Here is a 23637-nt window from a genome sequence, read left to right on the forward strand (position 1 = left end):
ATATTATGTTTTATGTATTTAGTATACAAATATCTTAAAGTTATCGATGTTTTTTCTTTCCTATATGTATTTTTAGGAAAGTGTACAAATTAAAATGATCCACGAAGTCCAGTTATTCATAGGTATTCTTGAGCTATTAACTTACCACCTTTATATACCAAAATGATAAGTATATAACGATACATATGTATATATATGAAAAAAAAATCCTACTAGAACCACCCTGTCTACGCTGTTCCTTAATTAGATTTATAATTCCTATATTTTTCTATTCAAGACTATTTTGTAGTAAATTTTTCATTTCTTTTTGTAAGGTGTATATTGGAAGAAACATTTTGCACACTATTTTAAAAATACGCACTTGTAAGCATTTTTTACCGAAGATAATTTTTTCAGATTTTTTTTTCTCGTCTATTTTAATATCATACTCGTAATGTTCATGCAACATTTGCTTTTACACGACCTTGAACTATTGATACATTAATTATTATTCTTCTTCTTGAGGTGCCTCTCCGACTAGCGGAGGTTGGCGATCAGTTCTCCATATTTTCCTTTGTCTCTTGCGAGGTGAAAAAGTTGGGCGGCACTCGTATGTTGCGATTATTATTATTCGATACGTTTTACAATGTGATAGATTTTCAATATCATTTCGTATATCAACTTTGTTAAATTATGTTTTTGGAAATTTAATGTTAAAAATTTTCATATATTTTGATTTTAATCCATTCCAATTTCAAATAAGAACCTATTTTTATAGATACCTTTTTATATCATTCCATATTGTACCTATTTTTTAAAAGTACATAGTGACACTTTTTGCGTCTACTTAGCGTGTACTGTAACATAATACCTGAACTATGACGTCACAGTTACTTGTTGCACCTTCTAACACTAAGCAAAATAGACGACATCTACTATAGATGCTGAATCAAGTAAACATAGAATTATTTCATAACTCCACGATAATGTTTATTTTTTAAAATTAAAAATACTATATTTGTAAACTGCCTTACTTTTTAAAAAGATGCTGCCATTTTTTTTCTTAAATGCCAGTTATGTATAATTTAAATTTCGAACATTTTTCTTATAATCATAGCAATGTGTTATTTTAGATTAGAATAATTGATTTTAATTAAAATATTTTTAATTTCATTATAAACAATGCGATTGCAACAACGAAATTATTACTTTAAAATGAAAATATTAGCCATTTTAATATTGAAATAGTTTTCGCACATATTATTATTGCACAAGATTTTAAAATCACATGTACTACTTTTATATCAGTAGATAAATAAAAATATAGTAAGTGAAAGATGGAATTGATTCAATATATATTTTAAATGTCATTTTATTGTATGTGACATACAATAGGAATTTTTTTAGCTAAATAATTGCATCCATATAAACATTAGAAAATTATAAATCACGATTACTACCATATTATTTCATTTCTAAGACAAAAATATGAATAATATTTATAAGTTGCTTTCTGAGAATCTGAGAATCAAAATCTCTGTATAAAACATCACTATCCCTGTCAGTATCTGTGACAAAATAGAGATAACAATATGTTTATAATGGGATTTTGGTCTCAGAAGCCCACAGTTAATAATTTCTTATAATTATCTCTTAAAATGGCATTCAGGGATAAATTGAATTTATAAAAAAAACAGATTCGAAATTTCAGCATTACTTTTTAATTTTATTATTAGATTTTTTTAATGTTTTTTTTAATAAGACGTATTAATGAATATTGGTCGCTATAGAGTTTAATAGGCACAATTTAGAGTTCACAATTTGCCAGTAATTTTTAAAATATTGCATTAGTTTACATAATATACTTAAATAGGGAAAATAATTTTTAATGTCACTACCGATAATCTCAATATAAAATGGATAAAAACTGGCTAATAAATAATATATTTATTAATAATTGTCGAGATATAGGTTGTATGTAGAAGTAGGGTTAGTAAAATTATCAGAAAAGTGCTTGATATGAAATGTATGAGTACCGTTAAATAATCTCAATGTTTCCACCATATGGAAATATAAACAATATTTCGAATTATTTCCATATAAAGTATTTTGTTTACTTTCTCAATCAGTTCGAAAAAAATAACAACACAAGAAAAACAACTTAAGTAGAACAATCTTCGATCGCAAATTGTTTTTTTAACAAATGAAAAGTCGTTTTTGAATAAAGATGTAATTTTCTCAATAAAATTTGTGAATGTCCTGTCTATTTTGGCGTTGTCTAGTCTATGGGTGTCATATAACTATTTGATTGTGTAGAAAGTTAATTATATATGTAGTTTAAGTAATATTTAAATTGATATTATTTATATTATATTTTCCTCTATTTTACAAAAGATAGAAATTATAGAATATTATTAATTTTGTATTTTTTTTTGTTTTGTACTTATTTTACTATTGTAATGTACTATCAATTTAATTTTATATTTATAGAAAGGATGAAAAGGTTAAATTGAATCATATTAATTGAGTTATAGTTACATCTGGATAAAACCGGTTAACAATAAGTTAATCGTATTTATGATTGAATATTGACTTAAAATTAAGCAATCTTATTAAAAGCTTTAAATTTAGAATTAATATAAATCAGTAATCTCTAAATGTGTAATTTTTTTTTTAACACAAAAATTTTGATTCTTTTGTTTTCATTTATGTTGTAAAAATACTCTATAGTCAAATATTGTTGTCTAAACTCTCTTGTAAATTTCATTTTTTTTTTAATTCTGATTATTAATTTCTCATAGTTCATCGTAGCTTAACAATGGTTATAATATTTTCTTAAGAAATTTAATTTAAAATTCTCCGGAAGTTTAATATAAAAATAGCAATTTGTATATTTTAGGAAAATGTTTTTTTTTTATTACTTTTAACACAAATTTTGACCATCAAGTGTTCTCAAATTATTTTTGTGATTATCAAACACATCAAAAAATATAATGTACCTAATTAATATTAAGAAAACTTATTTTTCGATAGCACATTAGCTAGCACCTAGAGATATATGTATATCGAACATACAGATTAGAAATTTAATCATATACATAGTATATAGACATATTCATGTACATGTTAAAGAAATAATATATATTTGTTGTAATGATCAATGTATTATATATGCAAAAAAATATTTAGATTTAGTATAAGTCGATTCAAATCTAGACTTAAACTATGTAAACGAAATTCATAATTATGAATTACATTTTAACAAAAATATTAAAAAAATCTAATGCCGTTATTGTTCCTTTACAAAGTTTTCTTTGATCATTAAAACAAATATATGTGATGTACAATAATAATTGTGTGTACGTGAATAGCCAATAATATCGCTTTAATGTATTATAAGAATTATATATATCCGTACATACATACAATCACGCAAAACTAACGAAATTTATAGACTGAGAAACGTCGCCGGTTCAAACTTAGTTTACATAATTTTAATCCAGTGATTGAATCCATCCCTGGACTGGAATAATGTAAACTGGGCCTTCTGTCCCAGAATTTTTACTTACATGAATATTTTTTATTGGCTTTTATCGTAATTATGTTTTATTTAATCTATATAATAATAATTCTGTATTTGTTTGAAAGCGTTTCGTCTATAACTTTCTTGGTTGGTATTAATTGATACATTCCGTTTGATTTGCTGTACAGGTGCTTTATTATTTGTGATGATTTGTTATTGTGAGTGAATTGTCTATGATATATTTCATGTGTTTTATTTAAACCCAAGTTCCTTAGAGAGATGTTACAATTGTGGTACAACGTCGCACAATTGTGACGGACAAATCACAAACAATTTTCGTTTCCATACTCCAACGAAACGGCTTGACCGATTCTCATGAAATTTTGTGAGCATATTGAGTAGGTCTGAGAATCGGCCAACATCTATTTTTAATTCCGCGCGGACGGAGTCGCGGGCGTCAGCTAGTAATATATAAAGCAGCGCAAAGCATTAAATCGGCCATGTAATCATAGTAAAGTTCAAGTTTAATGAGGTTTTAAAGCTGTAGAATTAGATACCGTTAATGTAAACAAAGAGGACGATAAGCGCGGGTTAATAACCATTTATTGTGAACTATATCGAAGCTTTATTTTCAAGGTCAATTTACGATTTAAAAAAAAACTCATATGGGTCTAAACGTTAGATTTCTAAATTCAAAGATAATATTTTTTTCAACCATATATGTTAATTAATGAGTTTTTTAACAGTTGTTGTCTCGTATGTGGCAAGCAACGTGAACCGCCATTTGTATGGAATTGTCTGCTTTATTTATTCACATCGCGCGACTACCCGTTATTAGGCGCTCCAGCTAAAAGAAAATTTAAATAAATGCGGTAGGATAAAATAATTGCACAGGCAGGATAGTTTAGTGTCAGTGTCAACCATGGCGGGAAACGGTTGTTCATCTTTGTTCGGGCTGTTGTCTGTGGTGAGTAGAATTATGCGTTATTTTTATGCGTTTTCATATGTTCTTTTAATAATTAAACAAGTTTTTTTATCTTATTTTGTTTATTATTAATGCTAAATCGTGTTTATTAAATATTAGCATTTATAAATAGTTTCAATTGGATATGAAATTATGTGATATGAAATTATGTCCTTTAATTTTAAATACGTAACATAAAATAAACGCAAACAAAAGAGTACACGATGTAGAAAATTAAATTAAAATGAAATAGGTTTTCTATAACACGGCATCGATATTTATTGTAATATTAGGGTGTTTCAAAATAACGGTTTCAAAAACGTTTTCTTTTGAGTTAGTCTTAATTCGGCCATTATAATATTTTCACGGAATACTGAAACAAGTTTCATTCTTTAAATAAATCTTCACTTTTTTATTTTTAATAACAAAATTGTCGTTGTTAACGTAAGTTAAATATGATGATTGATAATGTAGAAATACGGTTATTTGCGTATTAGTTATTGCGAGCCACCTACCCACAATACATTTTGCAAACTTAAAAAAGGAGAAGGTTCTAACTATTTTGTTTTTAATTATAAAAGTAGAATGCATGGTTAACAGTTAGTTTTCATATTATTACGTTCATATAACATCAACCTATTCTAATTTAGGAATACTATAGAGAGGTGTATCATTAAACTATTCATCATTGGGGTAAACTTAACGTGAGTTTTCACTACCAAAATATGTATAAAAATATATTGTGCCTATAATTCTTCATTAAAGTTAAGTTTTAAGTTTTTTTTCCTTGTTTAGTTCAATTTATCGATCTATTAAACACTTTTAATTTAGGACATCCTTTGACTTTGTCTAATTTGAATATTTCGAGTAAATTTATCTGTTTTGTTTCGTTATTCATGAATTACAAACACAAAAATTACCATAGCATTCTCATGTGTTGTGAGGTTTCTTGAAAAGTTATTTTTGATACTGTTTTATTTTAAAGACAATATAAAGTTTCCTTGTGCATTTTAAATCGGACATACATATGCAGACTATGCGACTATAAATGTTTTTTGTACTAACCTACATACAATGGTATTTTCCAAGGTCGATCGCCTCTTGCGTCCCTTCACTAGGCTTCTTAGACCTTCCATTTTATATTTACGTGTTACTGCAAAAACACTAGTAGGTAATATCAAGCGCTAATTTAACTTCATAAACCTATGAATAATAGTCAAGATGTTAGGAGGAAACCGTATTAAATTCAAAGAGACATATTCGAGTAACTTTCCGATGGGATAGTATGATAAATCGAAGTCTCTGTTTACTTTAAAATAGATAAACCACTTAACGATTAACTTTATTAGTCGACGCATCCTTGCGTTTTTTCGTCGCGCGTTAAAAGATCGCAAGATTTATAATATGCAAAGATTATTTTAATTTTTATTTTGTAGATGGCGTTGTCTGGTATAATGTGCGTTGAAGTGCCGAAATTGAAACTGAATAATGGAAAATTGATGCCTGCAATTGCTTTAGGCACTTACTTGGGATTTGATCAGGTGTGATATAAAGATTTATTTTGCGTAACAGCTCTGTGACTAAAAGTCTTCAACGGTTATTGTTACTCTTACTAATTCAGTAACCATAATGTTCTTTCTTTTTTGTTTATTAGTAATTTAACTTTGCAACAAACTCTTTTTGAATATTGTGTTGATTTTATTTTATTTTTTTATTATCTAATTAAATATGATGTAACAGGGTGGAGTGGTGAAATCAGTAAACAAACAACTAGCCAATGTTGTTATGAATGCAATAGATATCGGCTATAGACACTTCGACACGGCAGCCATTTACGAAACCGAAGAAGAAGTTGGTGAAGGCATTCGGAAGAAGATCGAAGAAGGTGCGATTACCAGAGACGATGTTTTTGTTACAACAAAGGTATACGAATACTGAAGCTTTTCACGCGGCCATCAAGGCTATTGTATATGTTCTTAATGTTTTTTTCATTATACGGTGGCAAACGAGCAAGTGACCACTTGATTCGGTGCAATAGCGATGCGACCATTGATCATAGATATTCCATTAACGGATAAGTGGTTAAGATGTGAATGCATCAAACGTAAATTCGTATTTAAAACGAACTAAATAATATAGTTCATAAAAAATATACTTTGTCGGTTTTACTCGTTTTCCTTACAATGTGTAAAATAACATTTTTTTTATTTTTATAATAGGATAAGTGCCATATGTGGGCGTGTCGTGTAAATCAATGTTTCGTGCGAAAATGAAATCAATGCCTAATCTGTTTCGCAGATGTGGGTACTAATGTATTTGTTTTTCTTTCAGCTTTGGAACACGCAACACAAGAGGGAACAAGTACCTCTGGCACTAAAACAATCTTTAAATAAAATGGGTCTTAATTACGTAGATTTGTATTTGATGCATTGGCCGATTGGTTTAAACGTGAGTAAACTAAATAAGATTGGCGCAAAAAGTTTAAAATTATTAAAATCATCGTTCGTAAAATTATTACTTATGAACATATCATAATATTAGTGTTCTCTACAGGATGATTACACATTCTCCGATGTCGACTTCATGGAGACGTGGCGAGGATTGGAAGATGTCCAGAAAACGGGTCTCGCAAAATCTATTGGCGTCTCTAACTTCAACTTGGATCAATTGAGGAGACTCATAAAGGAAGCATCTATTAAGCCAGTGGCTATTCAAGTTGAGGTAAATATGCGACGAATGTAATTAAAGTAGGTTTAGGGGTTTAAAAGATCGCTAACGGCCGTCTTAAACATTAGGCGCTCGTGTGTAAAAATATTATGTCTACTAGCGCCCTCAGGGCGAGCCGCCTTGGCGCCCCAAAGACATGGCGCCCGGGCGCTCTGCATCCTCGGGTTAAGACGGCCCTGACTAGTAAATGAAGTTATTTCTAAATGCATTACGATTCGTAGCACATGTATTATATTCATTCTTAATTAACAGTATAAATAATCAATGTAATTAACCCAAGTGTCAAAAATGTACATTAGTTAACGCGGATAAATATGTATGTATATTTTTGTTATAAAACGATTTTGTAATTAGGTTATGTTTTCAGGTCCATCCACAAATGATCCAATCTGAGATCATAGAATATGCAAAGTCAGAAAGCATGGTAGTGATGGGATACAGTCCATTTGGTTCTTTAGTTATGAGATACGGAATGCAATTTCCGGGACCTAAGATAGATGAACCAATACTAGTTGAAATTGCTAGGAAATATAATAAAACAACACCGCAAGTCGTGTTAAGGTGGCAGGTAATCTTACTTCTTATTAATATTATCAATACAAATGTTTAGATGGATGCATGGATCTTGCTGTAATTTGGCATAAATGTAAAATATAGTCTGGAAGAACATACAGGCCACTACTTAAGATTTTTTTAACTCCGTACAGAGGGAGTAGCGGGCGACAGCTAGTATTCATATAAATCAATCAATTCATGTACAGTATTATTTGCGATTGTAGTAAGTTTCAAGAATTTCATCCACAATATTTTTTCAGGTCGATAGAAATGTTGTGCCACTACCAAAGTCTACAAACTTGAAACGTTTGAAGGAAAATATTGATATTTTCGATTTCAAATTGGAGCAATATGAAATTGAAAAAATCAACCAATTTCATAATAACGTGAGATATACATTGCCGTCGTTTTGGCAGAACCATCCTTATTACCCATTCGAAAAAATTGATAATCCTCAAGATAATCCTTTCCTTAACAAAAGAAAACAATAACACATGTTTTTTGACTTGATTTTGCCTCTGCGTGAAATTGTGAAAAAAATAATTCGTTTATTATTAATATTAATATCAGCGTGAAAACAGAACCCCGTCGTCGTCTCTGGCTGTACGGAAGTTCCCATTGTAACCACAATTTACCTATTTTTGTAAAAAAAAAATGACAACTTGAAAAGGAGCTTAATTGATTGTATTATTCTTGATTAGTTTTATAAAATAAACTAACATTTTTGGATAAAAACTATGACTTTTCATTTTCTTTGAATGCGATTGATTCCGCTTTAGCCGCCACTTTTTTTGGAGGCAGACAGTACGGGAGGCAGGCAGTGGCCTTTACTTTTACGATGGTGTGTGTCTTGCGCAGGTACTGTAAGTTTCCTTAAATGTTTTAAACCATTATTTGTTTCTTTTCTCATTGCTAATCCATAAAAAAACATATGAAATGGTCTTCAAGTCAATATTGCATCATTTGATTTAGAGCATTCGATTCATTCGAAAAGCCTTTTTAAGATCAAGGCAAACTACTTATTCGCATTACTTAAGCTTGAAGTTTCAAGAAATTAAAAGTTTTTTAACTTTATAAAAGTCTCTGCGATACTCTTGTATTTGATCTTAATTTATAACGTTAAAAAACTGTTATCCGTGTTTAACGAATAACGTAGGTTATAATATTTTATACTCTTTGATTTTGTCTTGTCTATGAATTTGTGATTTTGGCGCACGCGGAAGAGGAACTGTAACCAATTTCCTTTTCCTATTATTTTTCAAATGTAATAATTTTTCAGAAGTTTAAACAGGAAAACATTGTCAACAGTATATACAAACACTGTGCACGAAAAATTTGTTCCAAGAATATAAGTTACAGTGTTAATGTGAAAAGGTTTTATATTAATGATGGAGGTGTCTGATATAAATGAATTATTAAACGTTTCTACAATTAAAATGGAAGGTGGTGAAACTTCTTTTGAAGATGAAACTGAGGATGTAGAAAGGTCAGATCCTCTGTCTGGTATGCCTCAGTATGTGACTGAGACTGATTTAGGTAAGTTACAATAATAACTAGCACTTTTTATGTGTCTTATCATCTTAACTTTAAAAGTTTATGTTTATTCATGTTTAAACTTAAAAGTAAACAATATGACAACAACATGAGAAATAAATTGTTGGTGAAAGAAGCGATTGAAAGTTAATATTTTTGTGGAACATATTCATTATCAGACATTAAATGATAGATATATTATTAGGAATGTTTATGTATACTTTTAGCAGTTTCTAAAATGTACTCCATAACTAACATTTTCCTTACAATAACTTTAAAGCTTTATATATTATATATTTTGGGTTTAGAAACAATTGACATAATGGCAGTATGGTCACATTAAAACTAATAATTATGTCCCTTCAGGGTTAATTCATTCCGGAGGTGAGATCTTGCCAACACCATTGACTGTTTTCTCTGACACTGTAGAGGATGAAGACACTATGCAAAGCAGTGATTCCTCAGGTATGTTAATTATTTAGGTTTCCTTTTATCAATATGTAATAGTATAGCAATTGGAACTATATTTTTTTTTCTTTACCTTACCTACATTACCCAATGAATTTATTTCCAGAAGAGGTGATAGTACAACTGATGGATATCAGAACAAGATTGTCCCGACTTAGGTTAATGTTGGAGCAAAGACTGGGTGATGATTTATCTGACTACACATTTTGGCTTCAGGATGCTAAAATGGTAAGTAGTTATCAATAAGATATAGCATAATATAAGTACTTGATAGTACTTGATGGATATAAAACATCAAATGTTACTTCTTACTAATTACATAAATGCAAATGATTCGACATATGGATGGATCAATGGATGCATGGAAGCATAATGGTTATTAAGCTCCAGAACTGTGAGGACTGTCTGAGTCACAGGCAACAGCTAGTTTTATGTATAGTGGTAATTACCCTATTTCATATTATGAGTAAAGTATTTTACTTGAATTATTTGGTAAATTTAATTATTTCAGCATAAAATGTGCACTTGAACTATTTTTTACAATGTGTAAGGCTTTGGATCAGAACAAAGCATAAGTCAATATATTCTGTGCCACAGATTCGCCTAGACAGTTTAATTTGATTGGACAAAATCATTGTAACATGGACTACTACTATAAATGTTTGGTTTTTGTTTACAGTTAGAAAATCACAAAACTCTAGTGGAACAATGTATTAAAGGGGAAGGTGTTGTACAAGTAAATATTCAAATTAAACCGGCTGAGAAAAAAATTAATATCCTTGATGTGTTAAAGCCTGATGAAGAATTGGTACAATTGCCACAACCAACAGATGAGTGTAAGTAGAGTGCCTTATAATAATTATTTTCATTTATTACTAGCCAATGCTCACGAGCCGCTCCACACGGAGTTATAAAAAAAGGTTTTTTCCTTTATTTTTTTTTATATTATAAGGTGGCAAACGAGCGAGCGGCCACCTGAAATCGCCAAAATAGCGAAGTGACCGTTGCGCATAGACGTACGCAAATTGCATATGCGTTGCCTACCTTTATCGTCTGAGGGGAGGATGCACAGAAAGAAAATATCTTCCCTTTCCATACATCCTCTTCTCTGGAAAGTCCACTTCCACTTCCCATCCTTGCCTTGTAAGAAAAAGTATGGGAAGTGAAAGACGACTAAATAAGGCCTCCGGGACGCACACTTATCAGACGAAACGCGGAATTGCTTCCACTTCACGCCTGAACTCTGTGTGGTTGTGGTATTTCACCGGGCGAGCCGGGCCAATTCGTGTGAAGATGTTAAAGCGGGCTCTACCACTGTTAAATGGTCCTATGTGTCCTTCCAGGCTATGTCCTACATGACAAATTTCAATGAGATTTATGCAGCCATTCTGGAAATACCTTCTAATAAACATCTATTCGCATTTATAACTATAGTAAGATAGTATAATAACATTTAGTATTTAAATTTCAGATGAATGTGTAGAAATGAAAGTGGAGCAAGCAGCAGCGGAAAATGTAGGTCAGACATCAGTAGCGGTGGAGGAAGAGGGTGATGGGCAGATGGAGGGGGAGGTGCCACAGCCTCACGCCGCTGCTGTCAAATGGGTAGTGGACGGCCAGTTCAGAGCCGACCACAGCAGGGTTCATATACCTGATGATCCCGCTGACTGGTAAGTTAAATATTTAGATGAATGCAATAAAGATAGTTGTCTTAAAGTCCTATAAATTTAAACTCTTCTCAATGCATGGGTTTATTTGTTTTTTTCCTGTAATCTCTCCTTGTTTCTTAAACAATAATATAATAAGAACAAAATTACATTTGGCGGGGAAATACGATCATTTTATTGGCACTCCATACATTAAACTATTAAGCTATTGGATTGGAAAAGTAAAAAAAATATTCCCTTCCCATTTATTTCTTAGATAATAAGATGAATGACTGTGTTAGTAATATTTGCTTAATTTCATTATACCAGTACAGGAAGACAGTAGCGCTCAAAATCAGTGGTGTCATATACAACTGTAACGTAATGTAAACACTGTCAGGTCAGCGCTACTGTGTTACTGTGCTGGCATAATGTAAACCATATGATTGTTTGTCTGTAGGTCTGTGCAGCACGTTAAGTTATGGATCCAGTGGGCGGTGCGTCAGTTCAATTTGACTGGCGTTAAACTGTCAGACTGGAGCATCAGTGGAGCGGAGTTGTGTGCCATCACTAATATTGATTTCAAGTAAGTAAAAAAATTACAATTTTAAAGAAATTCAATTCAAATTTTTTTAAGGAATAAAGGTATTTTTAAAAAGGATGGTATGATACCAATAAAATGTTCTTTGGTAACACTAATAAGACAAATTATGTGATATTTTTAATTCTTTTGTATATAAATACTAAATTAACTTCAAATTCCAATTAAAATTATTAAAGATTTTATCAAACTATTTCAGAGAGAAAGTTCCTTCGGATCCGGGAGATTTGTTTTGGACACACTTTGAATTGTTAAGGAAATGTAAATTTATCGGTGAGTGAGAAATCAAAAGAACATTTTTATATGGAGTTATCTATATTTAATTATAATAATTAATCAATGTATTCCAGCTGTGGTTCAGAACGACGAGCAGCCGGTAAAGGATGTACTGGAGACGCCGCAGTCTGCAATCAAAAAGAAACCCAAACAAGTGAGCAAACAGGTAAGTTGTAACCTTTGCACTGTTGATATATACTAAATCAAATAATACAAGTAGCTTTTAGGTCTTTGCAAATAAAGTAAATGAACATATTATAATATCCTCTTTCTGTGCATCCCCTCCTCCATCTATCAATGGTAGGTAACTGCAATTGCTGGTTACTATGGGCAGGGTTCGCTTCGCTATTTCGGCGAATTCAATTGGCCGCTTGTTCGTTTGCACCTTTTAATATAAGAAAATGTCGTAGCGCAGCTATGGATTGTAATACAAAAGTCGAAATAAATAAAAATAAATTTTTACTATTTTTTTCTTCTAATAATTTCTTATATTTACTACAGTTATCGTTACGAGAGCGAAATGAGGACGAAGTTTGCCTGTACGTGTCGTCGCGCACCGGTTACAATGGACAGATACAGCTGTGGCAGTTCCTGCTGGAGCTGCTCACCAGCGCCGAGTACTTTGATGTCATACGGTGGCATGGTGAGTGTTGACTTCAGTGACAAAATGCGCTGATGATGTCGCTTGCAAAAGTTAGTTATAATTATGCTTAATTACAGGCTATATTATACAAACGTAATTGGTTGCCTATTTGTTCTTCCAGACTATGTTCTACATCTGTCCCAAATTTCATCAAGCTCCGTTAAACCATTGGGCAAACCTACTAACATAAATCCATCCATCTAACCTTACACTTTTATAATATTAGTGAGACTAACTGTGGCTCGTGACTCAGTCTGCGCAGTATTAAAAAAAGACATAATTAGTTGCCTATGTGTTCTTTCAGATTATGTTTTATATCTATGCCAAATTACATTGGGATCCATGCAGAAGTTTTGAAGATGCAAGCTAACATACATCCATCCATACATACAAATATTTGCATTTATAATATTAGTAAAATTAACTATAGGTACAGAGGGTGAATTCAAGCTGCTGGAGCCGGAGCGCGTGGCGTGGCTGTGGGGTGCGCGCAAACACAAACCCGCTATGAACTACGAGAAACTCTCCAGAGCGCTGCGATACTACTACGATGGAGATATGATCGCCAAAGTCGCCGGAAAGAGGTCATATAACATTTTTAATTATAATCGACTCTTATCTGACCCGAATCGATCGAATCAAACTAAATTATGACAGCTCACTAGCGCCACCCCAGTCAATGTCAGAAAAGTGTTACAAGTTTTGTCGTACTGTAGATGTCTTGTATTTTTATTTTACTGGCAGTTTATATGCCTAAATAGGTTTAGATATTTTGTGACAGAACAAACCGAGATATGCGACAGCAGCGCCTCTTACCGGTTTATAACTCTGTCGCAGCATGAACCCGGCATTTTAAAATTATAGCATCAAAAGAGTTAATAAAATAATATTAAATGATTGAAACACAATTCTTTGACAATAATATCTCACGGCAAAAAAAAAAAAACAGAACAAAGAACGCATCGAAAGTGGAAAAATCTACTTGCTTTTATTCTAGTAATGAAATATTGAATTATTTGTTGTAGATTTGTGTACAAATTTGTTTGCGATCTTCGGGAACTGCTTGGCTACGGGGCGGACGAGTTGGCCGAGCTGGTCAGAGAAGTGCACGAGTCAAAAGATGAGACAAATAATTCATAAAATATGTACCAAGAATATTTATTGGCTAATGTTCTAGATCAGGGATTCCCAGATTTCTTTTCTTATAGTATTAAAAAAGTGTTAATTTTCTGCTATTTAGTTCTTCAAAGTTCATTTAATTACATTTTCTATGATTTGCCAGGTCTTGCAGACGTCGTGGGGTCATGTAATTTAAGAATCTCTGGTCTGGAAAGGAAAATATTATTAATAAGTAATTCAGAATATAATTATTGTTTGTAAAATGAATTATTTACGATTTGATGTTTTTCGTTGAATTTATAGCCATTTCTAGTCGCAACCGCTCTGTTTAACTTTGGTGAGAATTCTTAGTAAAACTCCTTTTCTGTTATGCAATATTTACAATATATTTAAACTTGTCTTGACCCAATATATTCAACATATTGAGTAATGTAAATATTGCTTTTGGATTGATGTTTTTTTTATTGAATTCTGTGGAAATGAGAAATTATATTTACATCCCTGTCAATGTCAATGTCATTGTCTATGGATTTATATTGAAAAGTTGTAATGTCACACGTGACAGGTCAAAATTGTCACATATTAAATTCGATTTTCAATATGAATTGTTTTTTTCATAAAATTGTAATTTATATGAGCTGTATTTTAATATTATGAACTCTGGAACCATAATGTTTATAACTTTATTAGGTAGTAGTAAAAATTGTGAATAATATAGTCATCTATTTTTAATAATTAATTTTAAGGTTATCTGTACAAATAAAGTTTATTTTGTTACGTCAATGTTTTTTGTTTTTAATACACTGGTTTTAAAATTTAGTCCAACAAAATCAATCGTTTTATGTTTTTTTTATTCTTCTCGATGATGTGTCGTAGTGTTTAGTTTTTTTTCTTTTAAATTCCGCGCAAAGAAGGTCGTAAAACGAATTATAACATAAAATAATGAGATTAAACCTGCCGAAAAAACATTGTTAAAAAAATAACGGTTGTAATTAAAAATTTGCTTAAAATATTAAGATATTATGTCTTAAATACAATTTTGTTTATTTAATAACATAAAAAAATAAAAAATCTGAATTTTCCATTAAAATAATATTGTTCAAGTAAAATAAAATTTATGCAAGCGTAAATTGAAATTCATTATGTTTTTCTTTTAGTATAAACGGCACATAATTTACAACAAGCCGATGTTTATTTATTGTATTGCTGTTTATAAAAAAATAATATATTTATTGACGCAGTCGAAATATTAATTCATACAGTGGTGGCAGTATGTCACCTCTAAAGCACCGTACCTTTATTTGTACAGTTAAACTGTGCAGTTGAAATTGAAGGTGTGTGGGATTTAAGCTAATATTGTTTATACGATTTGTTATTAAAGAAGAAGAACCAGTAGCTTTAACGTGAATGTTTCAACAACGTATTAAACACCATAGTATAACTCTTTTCAAACATCTTGCCGGTCCAAGGTCATCTGTGCGTTGCGCAGTTCTGCGCAGAGACTCGCGCGAAGTTAGGAGGAGCTAAGATATCTGAAAACTATAATATATTAGTGATGGCTTACAATAGTTTTTTTTAAAACAAACGTGCAGCGGAAAAACAAAGTGGTCATCGCTGCCCTAGGATATGTGCAACTCCAGAGGTTCTGCAATGTGCTGACACCTTTGAAAAAGAGGTACACTCATTGCTTGTCGTACTGGCTTAGAAAGACCGTTCCACAACACGACTGCGCCTGTCAGAAAAATAGTGAAAATTAATGTTTTAAAGAAGTTTTGACAAAAGCGAGTTAATTATTCTGTAAGTCGAACAGCGCAAGTGGCGGTGACTGTACATGCCTACTTAACAGTACACAATACAACAGTAACAAAGGTCTTTGCTAATTGCGCCGGTTCATTGCATTTATAATCATTTCACGCGTTCGTTATATTGTTTTATTATTTTAATTTATACTTATTTAATTAAAAAAAAATAAGTTATTTTATAGACCATGAGTTTAATCTAAGCATATTTGTATACTATTTTAGGATTTATTTTACATCGCAGTAAATTTAAGTTTTAACACGAGTTTAAAAGATATGATCTTATTATGGAGGAAATAAATTCGATAAGTTTGTTAGATTATTCAAACTTTCGTTAGACATTATACTAAACTGATTTAAAAACGGCTAAACACTCACGTATATTCGTCCGGTGGCGGCACCGACTAGTTTCGAGCCCATCGGGGGCCCTTCATCAGAATGAGTGGTACTGGTATTATTTCGCGGCAGGGTCCGCGAATGAATGTCGTGGGTGTTTAGCCGTTTTTAAATCAGTTTTGATAAGTTTGCTGTCACTTTAGTACATATATCAAGTGACTCTAACATCCCCGCATAGTACTCTCTACGGAAAAAAAATCGAATCAGGTATGGGCGACTTTTAGACTACTTTTCAATTCTTCCTTCTTACACCGAACCAGCACAGGGTTGGTTGAAGATTCCTCAATTTTAAACATTAATTTCATATTCAAAATTATTTCTTTAGGTTTAAAGGCCCGGCAAATGGCATCGAGCAGGTGGTACCGATAGCGAAAGCAGGCGTGCAATAGAAGTAGGTCCTTATTTAGACCTACGAGTATGTGATCCGTAGGCTTAATACACACTTTTAACAGTGGTAGAGCCCGCTTTAACATCTTCGCACGAATTGGCCCGGCTCGCCCGGTGAAATACCACGACCATACAGAAGACAGGCGTGAAGTGGAAGCTATTCCGCGTACAGTCTGATGAGTGTGCGTCCCGGAGGCCTAATTTAGTGCTCTTTCCCTTCCCACCCTTTTTCTTATGAGGAAGGGTTGGGAAGTGGAAGTGGACTTTCCGGATGAGAGGATGCATAGAAAGAGAAAATATTTTCTTTCTGTGCATTCTCTCCTCCGTCGATTAAAGGTAGGCAACGCATATGCAATTGCGTATGTCTATGGGCAACGGTCACTTCGCTATTTCAGCGATTTCAGGTGGCCGCTCGCTCGTTTGCCACCTTATGATATATAAAAAAAACATTTGCCCCTTCCCATCATTTAAAAAAATAAAATAAATAAAACATTTCTAACGGGCCAAACTTGTTAACGTGCGTACATAATTTTGTATTCGAAACAAACAATTTACATATGTTGTTTTTTATCAATACAGTTAATTGAATTGAAGTGTCTGTATGTATAATAATATCGAAAAAAAGACAGACAGACAGACGGACGAACCACAAAGTGATCCTATAAGGGATTCGTTTTTTCTTTCAAGGTACGGAACCCTAAAAAATAATTTCTCGCGTACCTGTCTATAGCGAACAACCACTTTTTACCTATTTCGGTCGTAGCTTCAGTAGTTTCTTTCTGTTCGCAATTCGTTAAAAAATCGATTTTTTTTTATTTTTTTGTTAAACATCATCTTTCAACATTTTTACTGGCTATAATTTATGACTTGTGAAACAAAATAAGTGAATAAATAGCGGACACGGTTTGACATCGTTAATCTGACTTCTTTTACTAATATAAAAAATACGAATGTTTATATGGATTGATGGACGGATGTTTGAAGGTATCTCCAGAATGGCTGTATGGATCTCGATTAAATTTGGTATACATATAGAAAATAGTCTGGAAGAACAGATGGGCTACTAATTATGTTTTTTCAATTTCGCGAGGACGAAGTCGCGGGCGACAGCTTGTATTTTACTGATACTACATTTAAGTTTTTTTTATATTCTGTCAACAATATCATATTGATAATGTAATAATAATTTATTACATAAGTATAGTCTACAAATTAAATTGTATTAAAATCCAAGTTGAATGCAATAATTTATTTTAATTAATTTTAGCGGGCGCCCACAATATCGTCATCGGGTAATTAAAGATAAATAAGTTAGGTTACTCTTACATCACATAAGTTACCTTTTAGTCATAGTCTTGTCAAAATAGTTTCAGTTTAAGACCTGCAAACAGACAGACAAAAATGTTACAAAATATAATTTTCTGTCGTCAATTCGGTCAGTACTGTCTTAGCGACTACATGTAAATTGTAAAGATTTGCTCTTGATCCAATGACCCATCTTGATAATAACAGCGACTTTACTCACAACGATCAGGACAAACAGTGGGCCTAATTAGACAGGAAAGTTCTGCGAGAAAGTATTCGGAATTATCGAAAAAAAATGTATTTTACAGCAATCCTAAAGTACAACTACAAATCTCATACAAGTTTCGACATATCTTTACGATGACGGCACGAAAAGGCATATCGTAAATATTCGTGATAGACTCCCAAGTCGCGAGCGATTGGTTTTGGCTACTAAAGAATAAAAAGTCGGCGATGCATGTCTATGTAAGAACCCGTAAAAATTGCATTGAAGTCGTTTAGCGACTAAAATCGCCAAGTCTTAAAGATTTATGTTGCTTTGTGTATGATGAGCCTAAGTGTGGTAGCAAGAGGTTAATTAATTATAAGTTTTTTATTTATCGGGAAACAAAACTGCGAGTCACTACTAGTATACCATGAATAATATTAACCGAATAACTGTACTTGGGAATCATTAAGTTTTTTATTACATTCTTTACTGTTGAACAAACAACACGTTTTACAAAACAATAAATACTTTGTGAATAATTTGTGAGTGAAAATTATAAGTAAGTTTAGTTTTTTATTCTATTAATTATTATGTTTTTTTTTCATTAATCTTATGATATTTACATAAAAAATAATAGTCCTATATACAAATTTTAAAATGCAAACAGAATAAAGAAAAAAAAAGATTCCTGAGTGCAAAAAAATCTCAAACAAAATACACTGAATATCTTAAAGCAAAGAAAGTTATCTTCTTTCTTGTAATATATGCCTACAATTGTTGGCAGACACCGACTCCGAAATAACAATAATTGTTGTTATAATTGTTTTATTGTTATTTCGTAGTTTTAACAACAATAAACACGAGGGTTTCTATTGATGGTTACAAAAAATATTAAATTTCTATTAATCTGTAATTTTTTTTATTTAGATATGTCGGAATTAATGTTAGCTTTTGAGAAAGAAGCGGTCAATCGTCAACACGATGTGGCAAATATCATCGCGAGCGGAGCTTCCAGCGTGGAGAAGTTTTACTCCGGTACCAATGTGTTCGTTACCTGTGGCTCCGGCTTCCTCGGGAAACAACTGCTCGAGAAATTATTTAGGTAAAGTGGATGTCAAATATCTTGACAGCTCGGAACATCGGATCGCTGCGTATAAAGCAATTTTAGTTTTTTTTATATTGTAACATGGCAAATGTGCAAGCGGCCACTTGTATTCGGTATAGCGAAGCGACGGAGGAGTGGATGCACAGAGAACATTTCCTCTTTATATGCCTTCCCTACTCCATTAAATCTCCTTCCCATACTTTCTTTATAAGTAAAGGATGGGAATGGAAAGGAGACTAACATTAGGCCTTTCGCGCCACACTCATCTGACCTAAATGCTTCCTTCCGAGCCAACTAATTCGTGCAACGGATGGCCCGCTTGACCACGACAGAGGCCTATTAATTGGCAGCTAGTAAGCCATATTGTATTATACAAAAAAAAAAAAACTTTATGTGGACACAATGACTTAAAAAGTATGATACAAGGAAATAATATTTTTTATCAGATGCTGTAACGTGAATAAAGTTTATTTATTACTGCGAGCAAAAAAGGGAAAAACTGCACAGCAGCGAGTTAAGGAGATTCTACAAGACCCGGTGAGATTTTTAACAACAACACGATACATAACACAGTGGTAGAGACAGCAGCATCAGCTGCAGTCGACACAGGAGGGGATGTCTAGATCCCCTTCTCTGTCCATTTAAAGTACGTTGTTATTTAACTTACAACATGTTAATGTAATTTCATATTTTACTGTTACAGGTATTTGATAGTTTGCACAATCGAAAGGCAAAGTTTGCGGACAATGTATTAGCAGTTTCTGGTGACGTCAGCGAAGTGAAGCTTGGACTAAGCGCGTCTGATTGGGAGCTTATTACAGGACAGGTCAGTCACAGACAACATTTATTTACTTTTTATAGGATTTTATTGATAGTATTGTAAATTGAACTTCCCATTATGATTATAGAGTCGTTGAGCCGTTTAGGAGATACCTTTTAACAAACATCCATCCAAACATTCGCATTTATAATATTAGTAAGATATTAGCGTCAGTTTAAATACGACCTCTTTGATATAATATTAAAAAGGACGAAATCGGAAGTATGCAAGATAATGAAACGTATCATTATCATCATCATCAGCTCACTATACGTCGCCAACGAGGGGCTGAGAGCCTACCCTTAGTTACGGGTAACTAGGCCATAGTCAACCACGCTGACCAAGTGCGGGTTGGTTGAAACGTATGTAACATCTCAATTGAAAGTCTTTGAGAGACCATGATTTTTTTTCTCAGGTGAACATAATATTCCATACAGCAGCTACGGTGAACTTTAATGAGAGTATGAAAGTGGTTGCACTGACCAATGTTAGAGGAACCAGGGAGATATTGCGGTTAGCTAAATGTTGTAAAGAATTAAGGCAAGTATACACACTATACTAGTTAATATCAACTCTACGTGTAAAGTTTGTAAATAAGATAACAACAGAGATTGAAAAACTTTCTCGTAGACCACTTCTTAAATTTATTTAGTTTTAGTTAAATTACTGTTACATTTCTCCTCCAATTTACAGGCCCTTATTTCTCGCCTAATTTCCCACCATCATACACTCCCGCGCGCTGGTTTTTTCATGGACCCCAAGACTTGGACAATTTAGGGAACTATTTTCTCATCAGTTTCTGAAGATGTTTATATAAAATTGGTATATTTATTTCAGGTCTATAGTTCACGTATCCACAGCGTACAGTCACGCTACACACAGTCGAGTGGGGCGAGCTGTTAAGGAACAGTTTTACGATAGTCCTGTACCACCAAATGCCTTCATAGATTTGGCAGAAACTATTGATGAAAATAAATTAGAAAATATGATGCAACAGTAAGTTTTACACTATTGATTACGTTATACTTCAAACTATATGAAGACAAGTCTCATTGCATATACCTTTTTGGGACAAGACACCTCACACAAGATTCCTACTCACTAAAACATCATTGGTGGCAATTCTCAAATGAGAATTTCCTCCAAAGGAACCCACCGGGACTCGACCCAGAAGACCAACAAAGAATAAAGACCGTGTAACTCTGCCGTAAAAGACCGTTATTGCATTATAAAGAATTTTAAAAATTGTCACTAGTTTTTTTTTATATTAATAGGGAATTAAAAAATAATTTTCTATCTTTTTTAGCAACTTTGACATCTGTATATAACGTGATGATATTAAATTTTTTTCAGAGTAAAAGCGGATTGGCCAAACGCTTATTCCTTTTCAAAAGCACTCGGCGAAGAGATTGTGCGTTCTGAAGCAGAAAATTTACCTATCTCTATTGTTAGACCGGCAATCGGTAAATGCTGTAATTTTATTATTAATATATTAATAACATATAATATGATATGATAATTATTATTTTTAATAATCGAAAGTGATAAAAAAATACATATAAAATCGACACTAAATTTTTTTCAATGAAATACTATTCTTTTTGGCCACATGTTATTTTTGCTATCCGTATTATAAAATTTCACTTCACTTTATCCTAAAATTTGACCGGCGAAACTGGTTAAATTTTAGTTTTGATCATTGTTTTTTTTTCAGTTATTTCTTCATATCGTGAGCCATTGCCAGGATGGATTGATCCGATGAATTCATTGGGTCCCAGTGGAGTTAGTACACTATTATTGTTATGGCCATAATAACTGATATAAGCTCTAAGTGAATCTTACATTTGGCTACTTCGATAATAATCATTTTGTTGAACTGCATATCACACTAATCGTGGGCTTCTGAGGCCAAAAACCCCGTTTAAAATATACTGTTAACTCTGTTTTGTCGAAAATAATGGCAGGGATGACGATATGTTTTATATAGAAATAAAAAATAGAAAAACACGATTGGGATCGAACCATTGCATCCCTGAATCTGAATACTCAACAAATGTATAATAAAGTGCTGTTTTCCAGCTTATTTTGGGTTTGATGACTGGTATTATTCACGTGTTGAGAACGCGTCAAAATATCGTGCTGAGCTTGGTGCCGGCTGACCTGGTCACCAACACGACGCTCGTCGCCGCCTGTGAGACCGCCAAGGCACAAACCAATAAAGGCAACATCAAAATTTACAACATAACGAATAATCGCAACCCGTTATTATGGTGTATGTATGAATTTTACTAACTTCAGATAGCTATAAAAAACTGTTAGGAACATATAGGCCTTGTTTACACATGGATAGTCTCACATACGAGTTTTACTTCTTGCGCGTGGTAATTTCTTCTCGTAATCTCTGTTTTTTTTGGAATATCAAAATGTGTTTGTACAAGTTTTTGGACAATGGAAACAGTTGAAAAATGCACACGTTATGGTAGTGAATGAAATGATGTTTTCCCCAATGGCATCGGTCAGCAACTACTGATGATTTAAAAGGATTGATTACTCGGTTGCTTAGAGTTTTTTGGACTCGCAATACCACATCTGAACTATTCGAACATAACCTGGTGCGGCGCTGCCGTATATCGGCCTTCTTTTTAGCAAAGCTTTAGGCGTCTTGGTAAAAAAATGACTGTTTTGTAAAATTTCTGATACAATCTTACTGTTACGATTGTTTATATTTCTTTGTTACTTAATACAGTTACCTTTTCAGCGGAACTTGGCAATGTTCTTGAGACTTTTGGAAGGAAATTAATTACATCACGAGCGATTTGGTATTGCTTTACTATACAAACTACGCATAAATTCTTGTTTACAATTCTATTCTGGCTCTTACATTATGTACCTGCATTCATCGTGGATACTGCTTGCAGACTCACAAACAGGCGTCCAATGTAAGTTAATTTATTTATACGTATTATATTTGTGTATAACTTGGGATAAATTTACTTTGAATAATTATCTCCCTATCCTTGTCTAACGTAGGGACGGTGCACTAGGATTCCGTCCTCTAAATCAATCTATCTATCGTCGTCTCTGTTGTCACCTCCTTCTTAATCATGTCACCTTTCACGCAATCCATCCATCTCTTCTTAGGCCCACCTCAACCGGTAAACAACTTTACAATAATACTTAATGTTTTCCTTGCCGCATGAGATTCTTCCCTCCTCATAACAACATAGTTTGCTTACTGTTGAAGCAGGAAAGAACGATTACGCTTTTACGTTCCGCATATATCTAAAATTGTGTTCTGCGTCTTGAGCGGAATTGCGAGCCGCCATAAAGTGTGGATGTTAGTATACCTTATTATTTTTTTTTTTTTCAGATTATTAAATATTTATGAAAAAGTAAATAAATTGACATCGGCATTGGATTTCTTTACTAACAATGATTGGAAGTTTCAAGACGACAACACTCTCAGTTTACACAAAAATATGTCGATTATTGATAGAGATATTTTCAACTGTGACATAGCAACATTGGACCGTAGAGAATGTATAAAAGTATGGACGTATGGTATTCGAAAGTACATTATCAA

General features: G+C 32.6%; 3 protein-coding genes across 4 annotated transcripts in view; all 3 read left to right on the forward strand.

Moving 5' to 3' along the window:
* The first annotated feature begins 4354 nt into the window (after positions 1-4354).
* On the forward strand, positions 4355-8477 carry LOC106124083 (aldo-keto reductase AKR2E4). The gene is made up of 7 exons (XM_013320542.1): positions 4355-4469; positions 5903-6007; positions 6207-6389; positions 6798-6914; positions 7020-7187; positions 7561-7761; positions 8009-8477. The coding sequence occupies exons 1-7, from the start codon at positions 4425-4427 to the stop codon at positions 8237-8239; spliced, it is 1050 nt and encodes a 349-aa protein (XP_013175996.1). The 5' UTR covers positions 4355-4424; the 3' UTR covers positions 8240-8477.
* Positions 8478-8966: 489 nt separating this feature from the next.
* Positions 8967-14532, forward strand: Ets97D (DNA-binding protein Ets97D). Of its 2 annotated transcripts, none has more exons than XM_013321888.1 (11): positions 8967-9284; positions 9648-9746; positions 9856-9977; positions 10429-10585; positions 11221-11419; positions 11856-11981; positions 12196-12269; positions 12347-12438; positions 12774-12915; positions 13346-13499; positions 13941-14532. In XM_013321888.1, the coding sequence occupies exons 1-11, from the start codon at positions 9134-9136 to the stop codon at positions 14053-14055; spliced, it is 1431 nt and encodes a 476-aa protein (XP_013177342.1). In that variant the 5' UTR covers positions 8967-9133; the 3' UTR covers positions 14056-14532. The 2 variants fall into 2 exon arrangements, with proteins under 2 accessions (XP_013177342.1, XP_013177343.1); XM_013321889.1 differs by having other exon boundaries at positions 9859-9977.
* A 4066-nt stretch (positions 14533-18598) lies between these two features.
* The window catches only part of LOC106124881 (fatty acyl-CoA reductase 1-like), a gene marked incomplete at its 3' end in the record, with an annotated part of 6622 nt that continues 1583 nt past the window's right edge, over positions 18599-23637 (forward strand). Inside the window, exons 1-11 of the mRNA XM_013321887.1 lie at positions 18599-18688; positions 19057-19231; positions 19681-19771; positions 19938-20060; positions 20470-20594; positions 20892-21050; positions 21408-21517; positions 21769-21836; positions 22134-22326; positions 22813-22993; positions 23425-23629. Of these exons, the coding sequence (XP_013177341.1) occupies positions 19059-19231; positions 19681-19771; positions 19938-20060; positions 20470-20594; positions 20892-21050; positions 21408-21517; positions 21769-21836; positions 22134-22326; positions 22813-22993; positions 23425-23629 (1428 nt within the window). The remainder of the gene's footprint in view (positions 18689-19056; positions 19232-19680; positions 19772-19937; positions 20061-20469; positions 20595-20891; positions 21051-21407; positions 21518-21768; positions 21837-22133; positions 22327-22812; positions 22994-23424; positions 23630-23637) is intronic.

The sequence above is a fragment of the Papilio xuthus genome, unplaced genomic scaffold, assembly GCF_000836235.2.
Source record: "Papilio xuthus unplaced genomic scaffold, Pxut_1.1 DF825946.1, whole genome shotgun sequence".
NCBI lineage: Eukaryota > Metazoa > Arthropoda > Insecta > Lepidoptera > Papilionidae > Papilio > Papilio xuthus.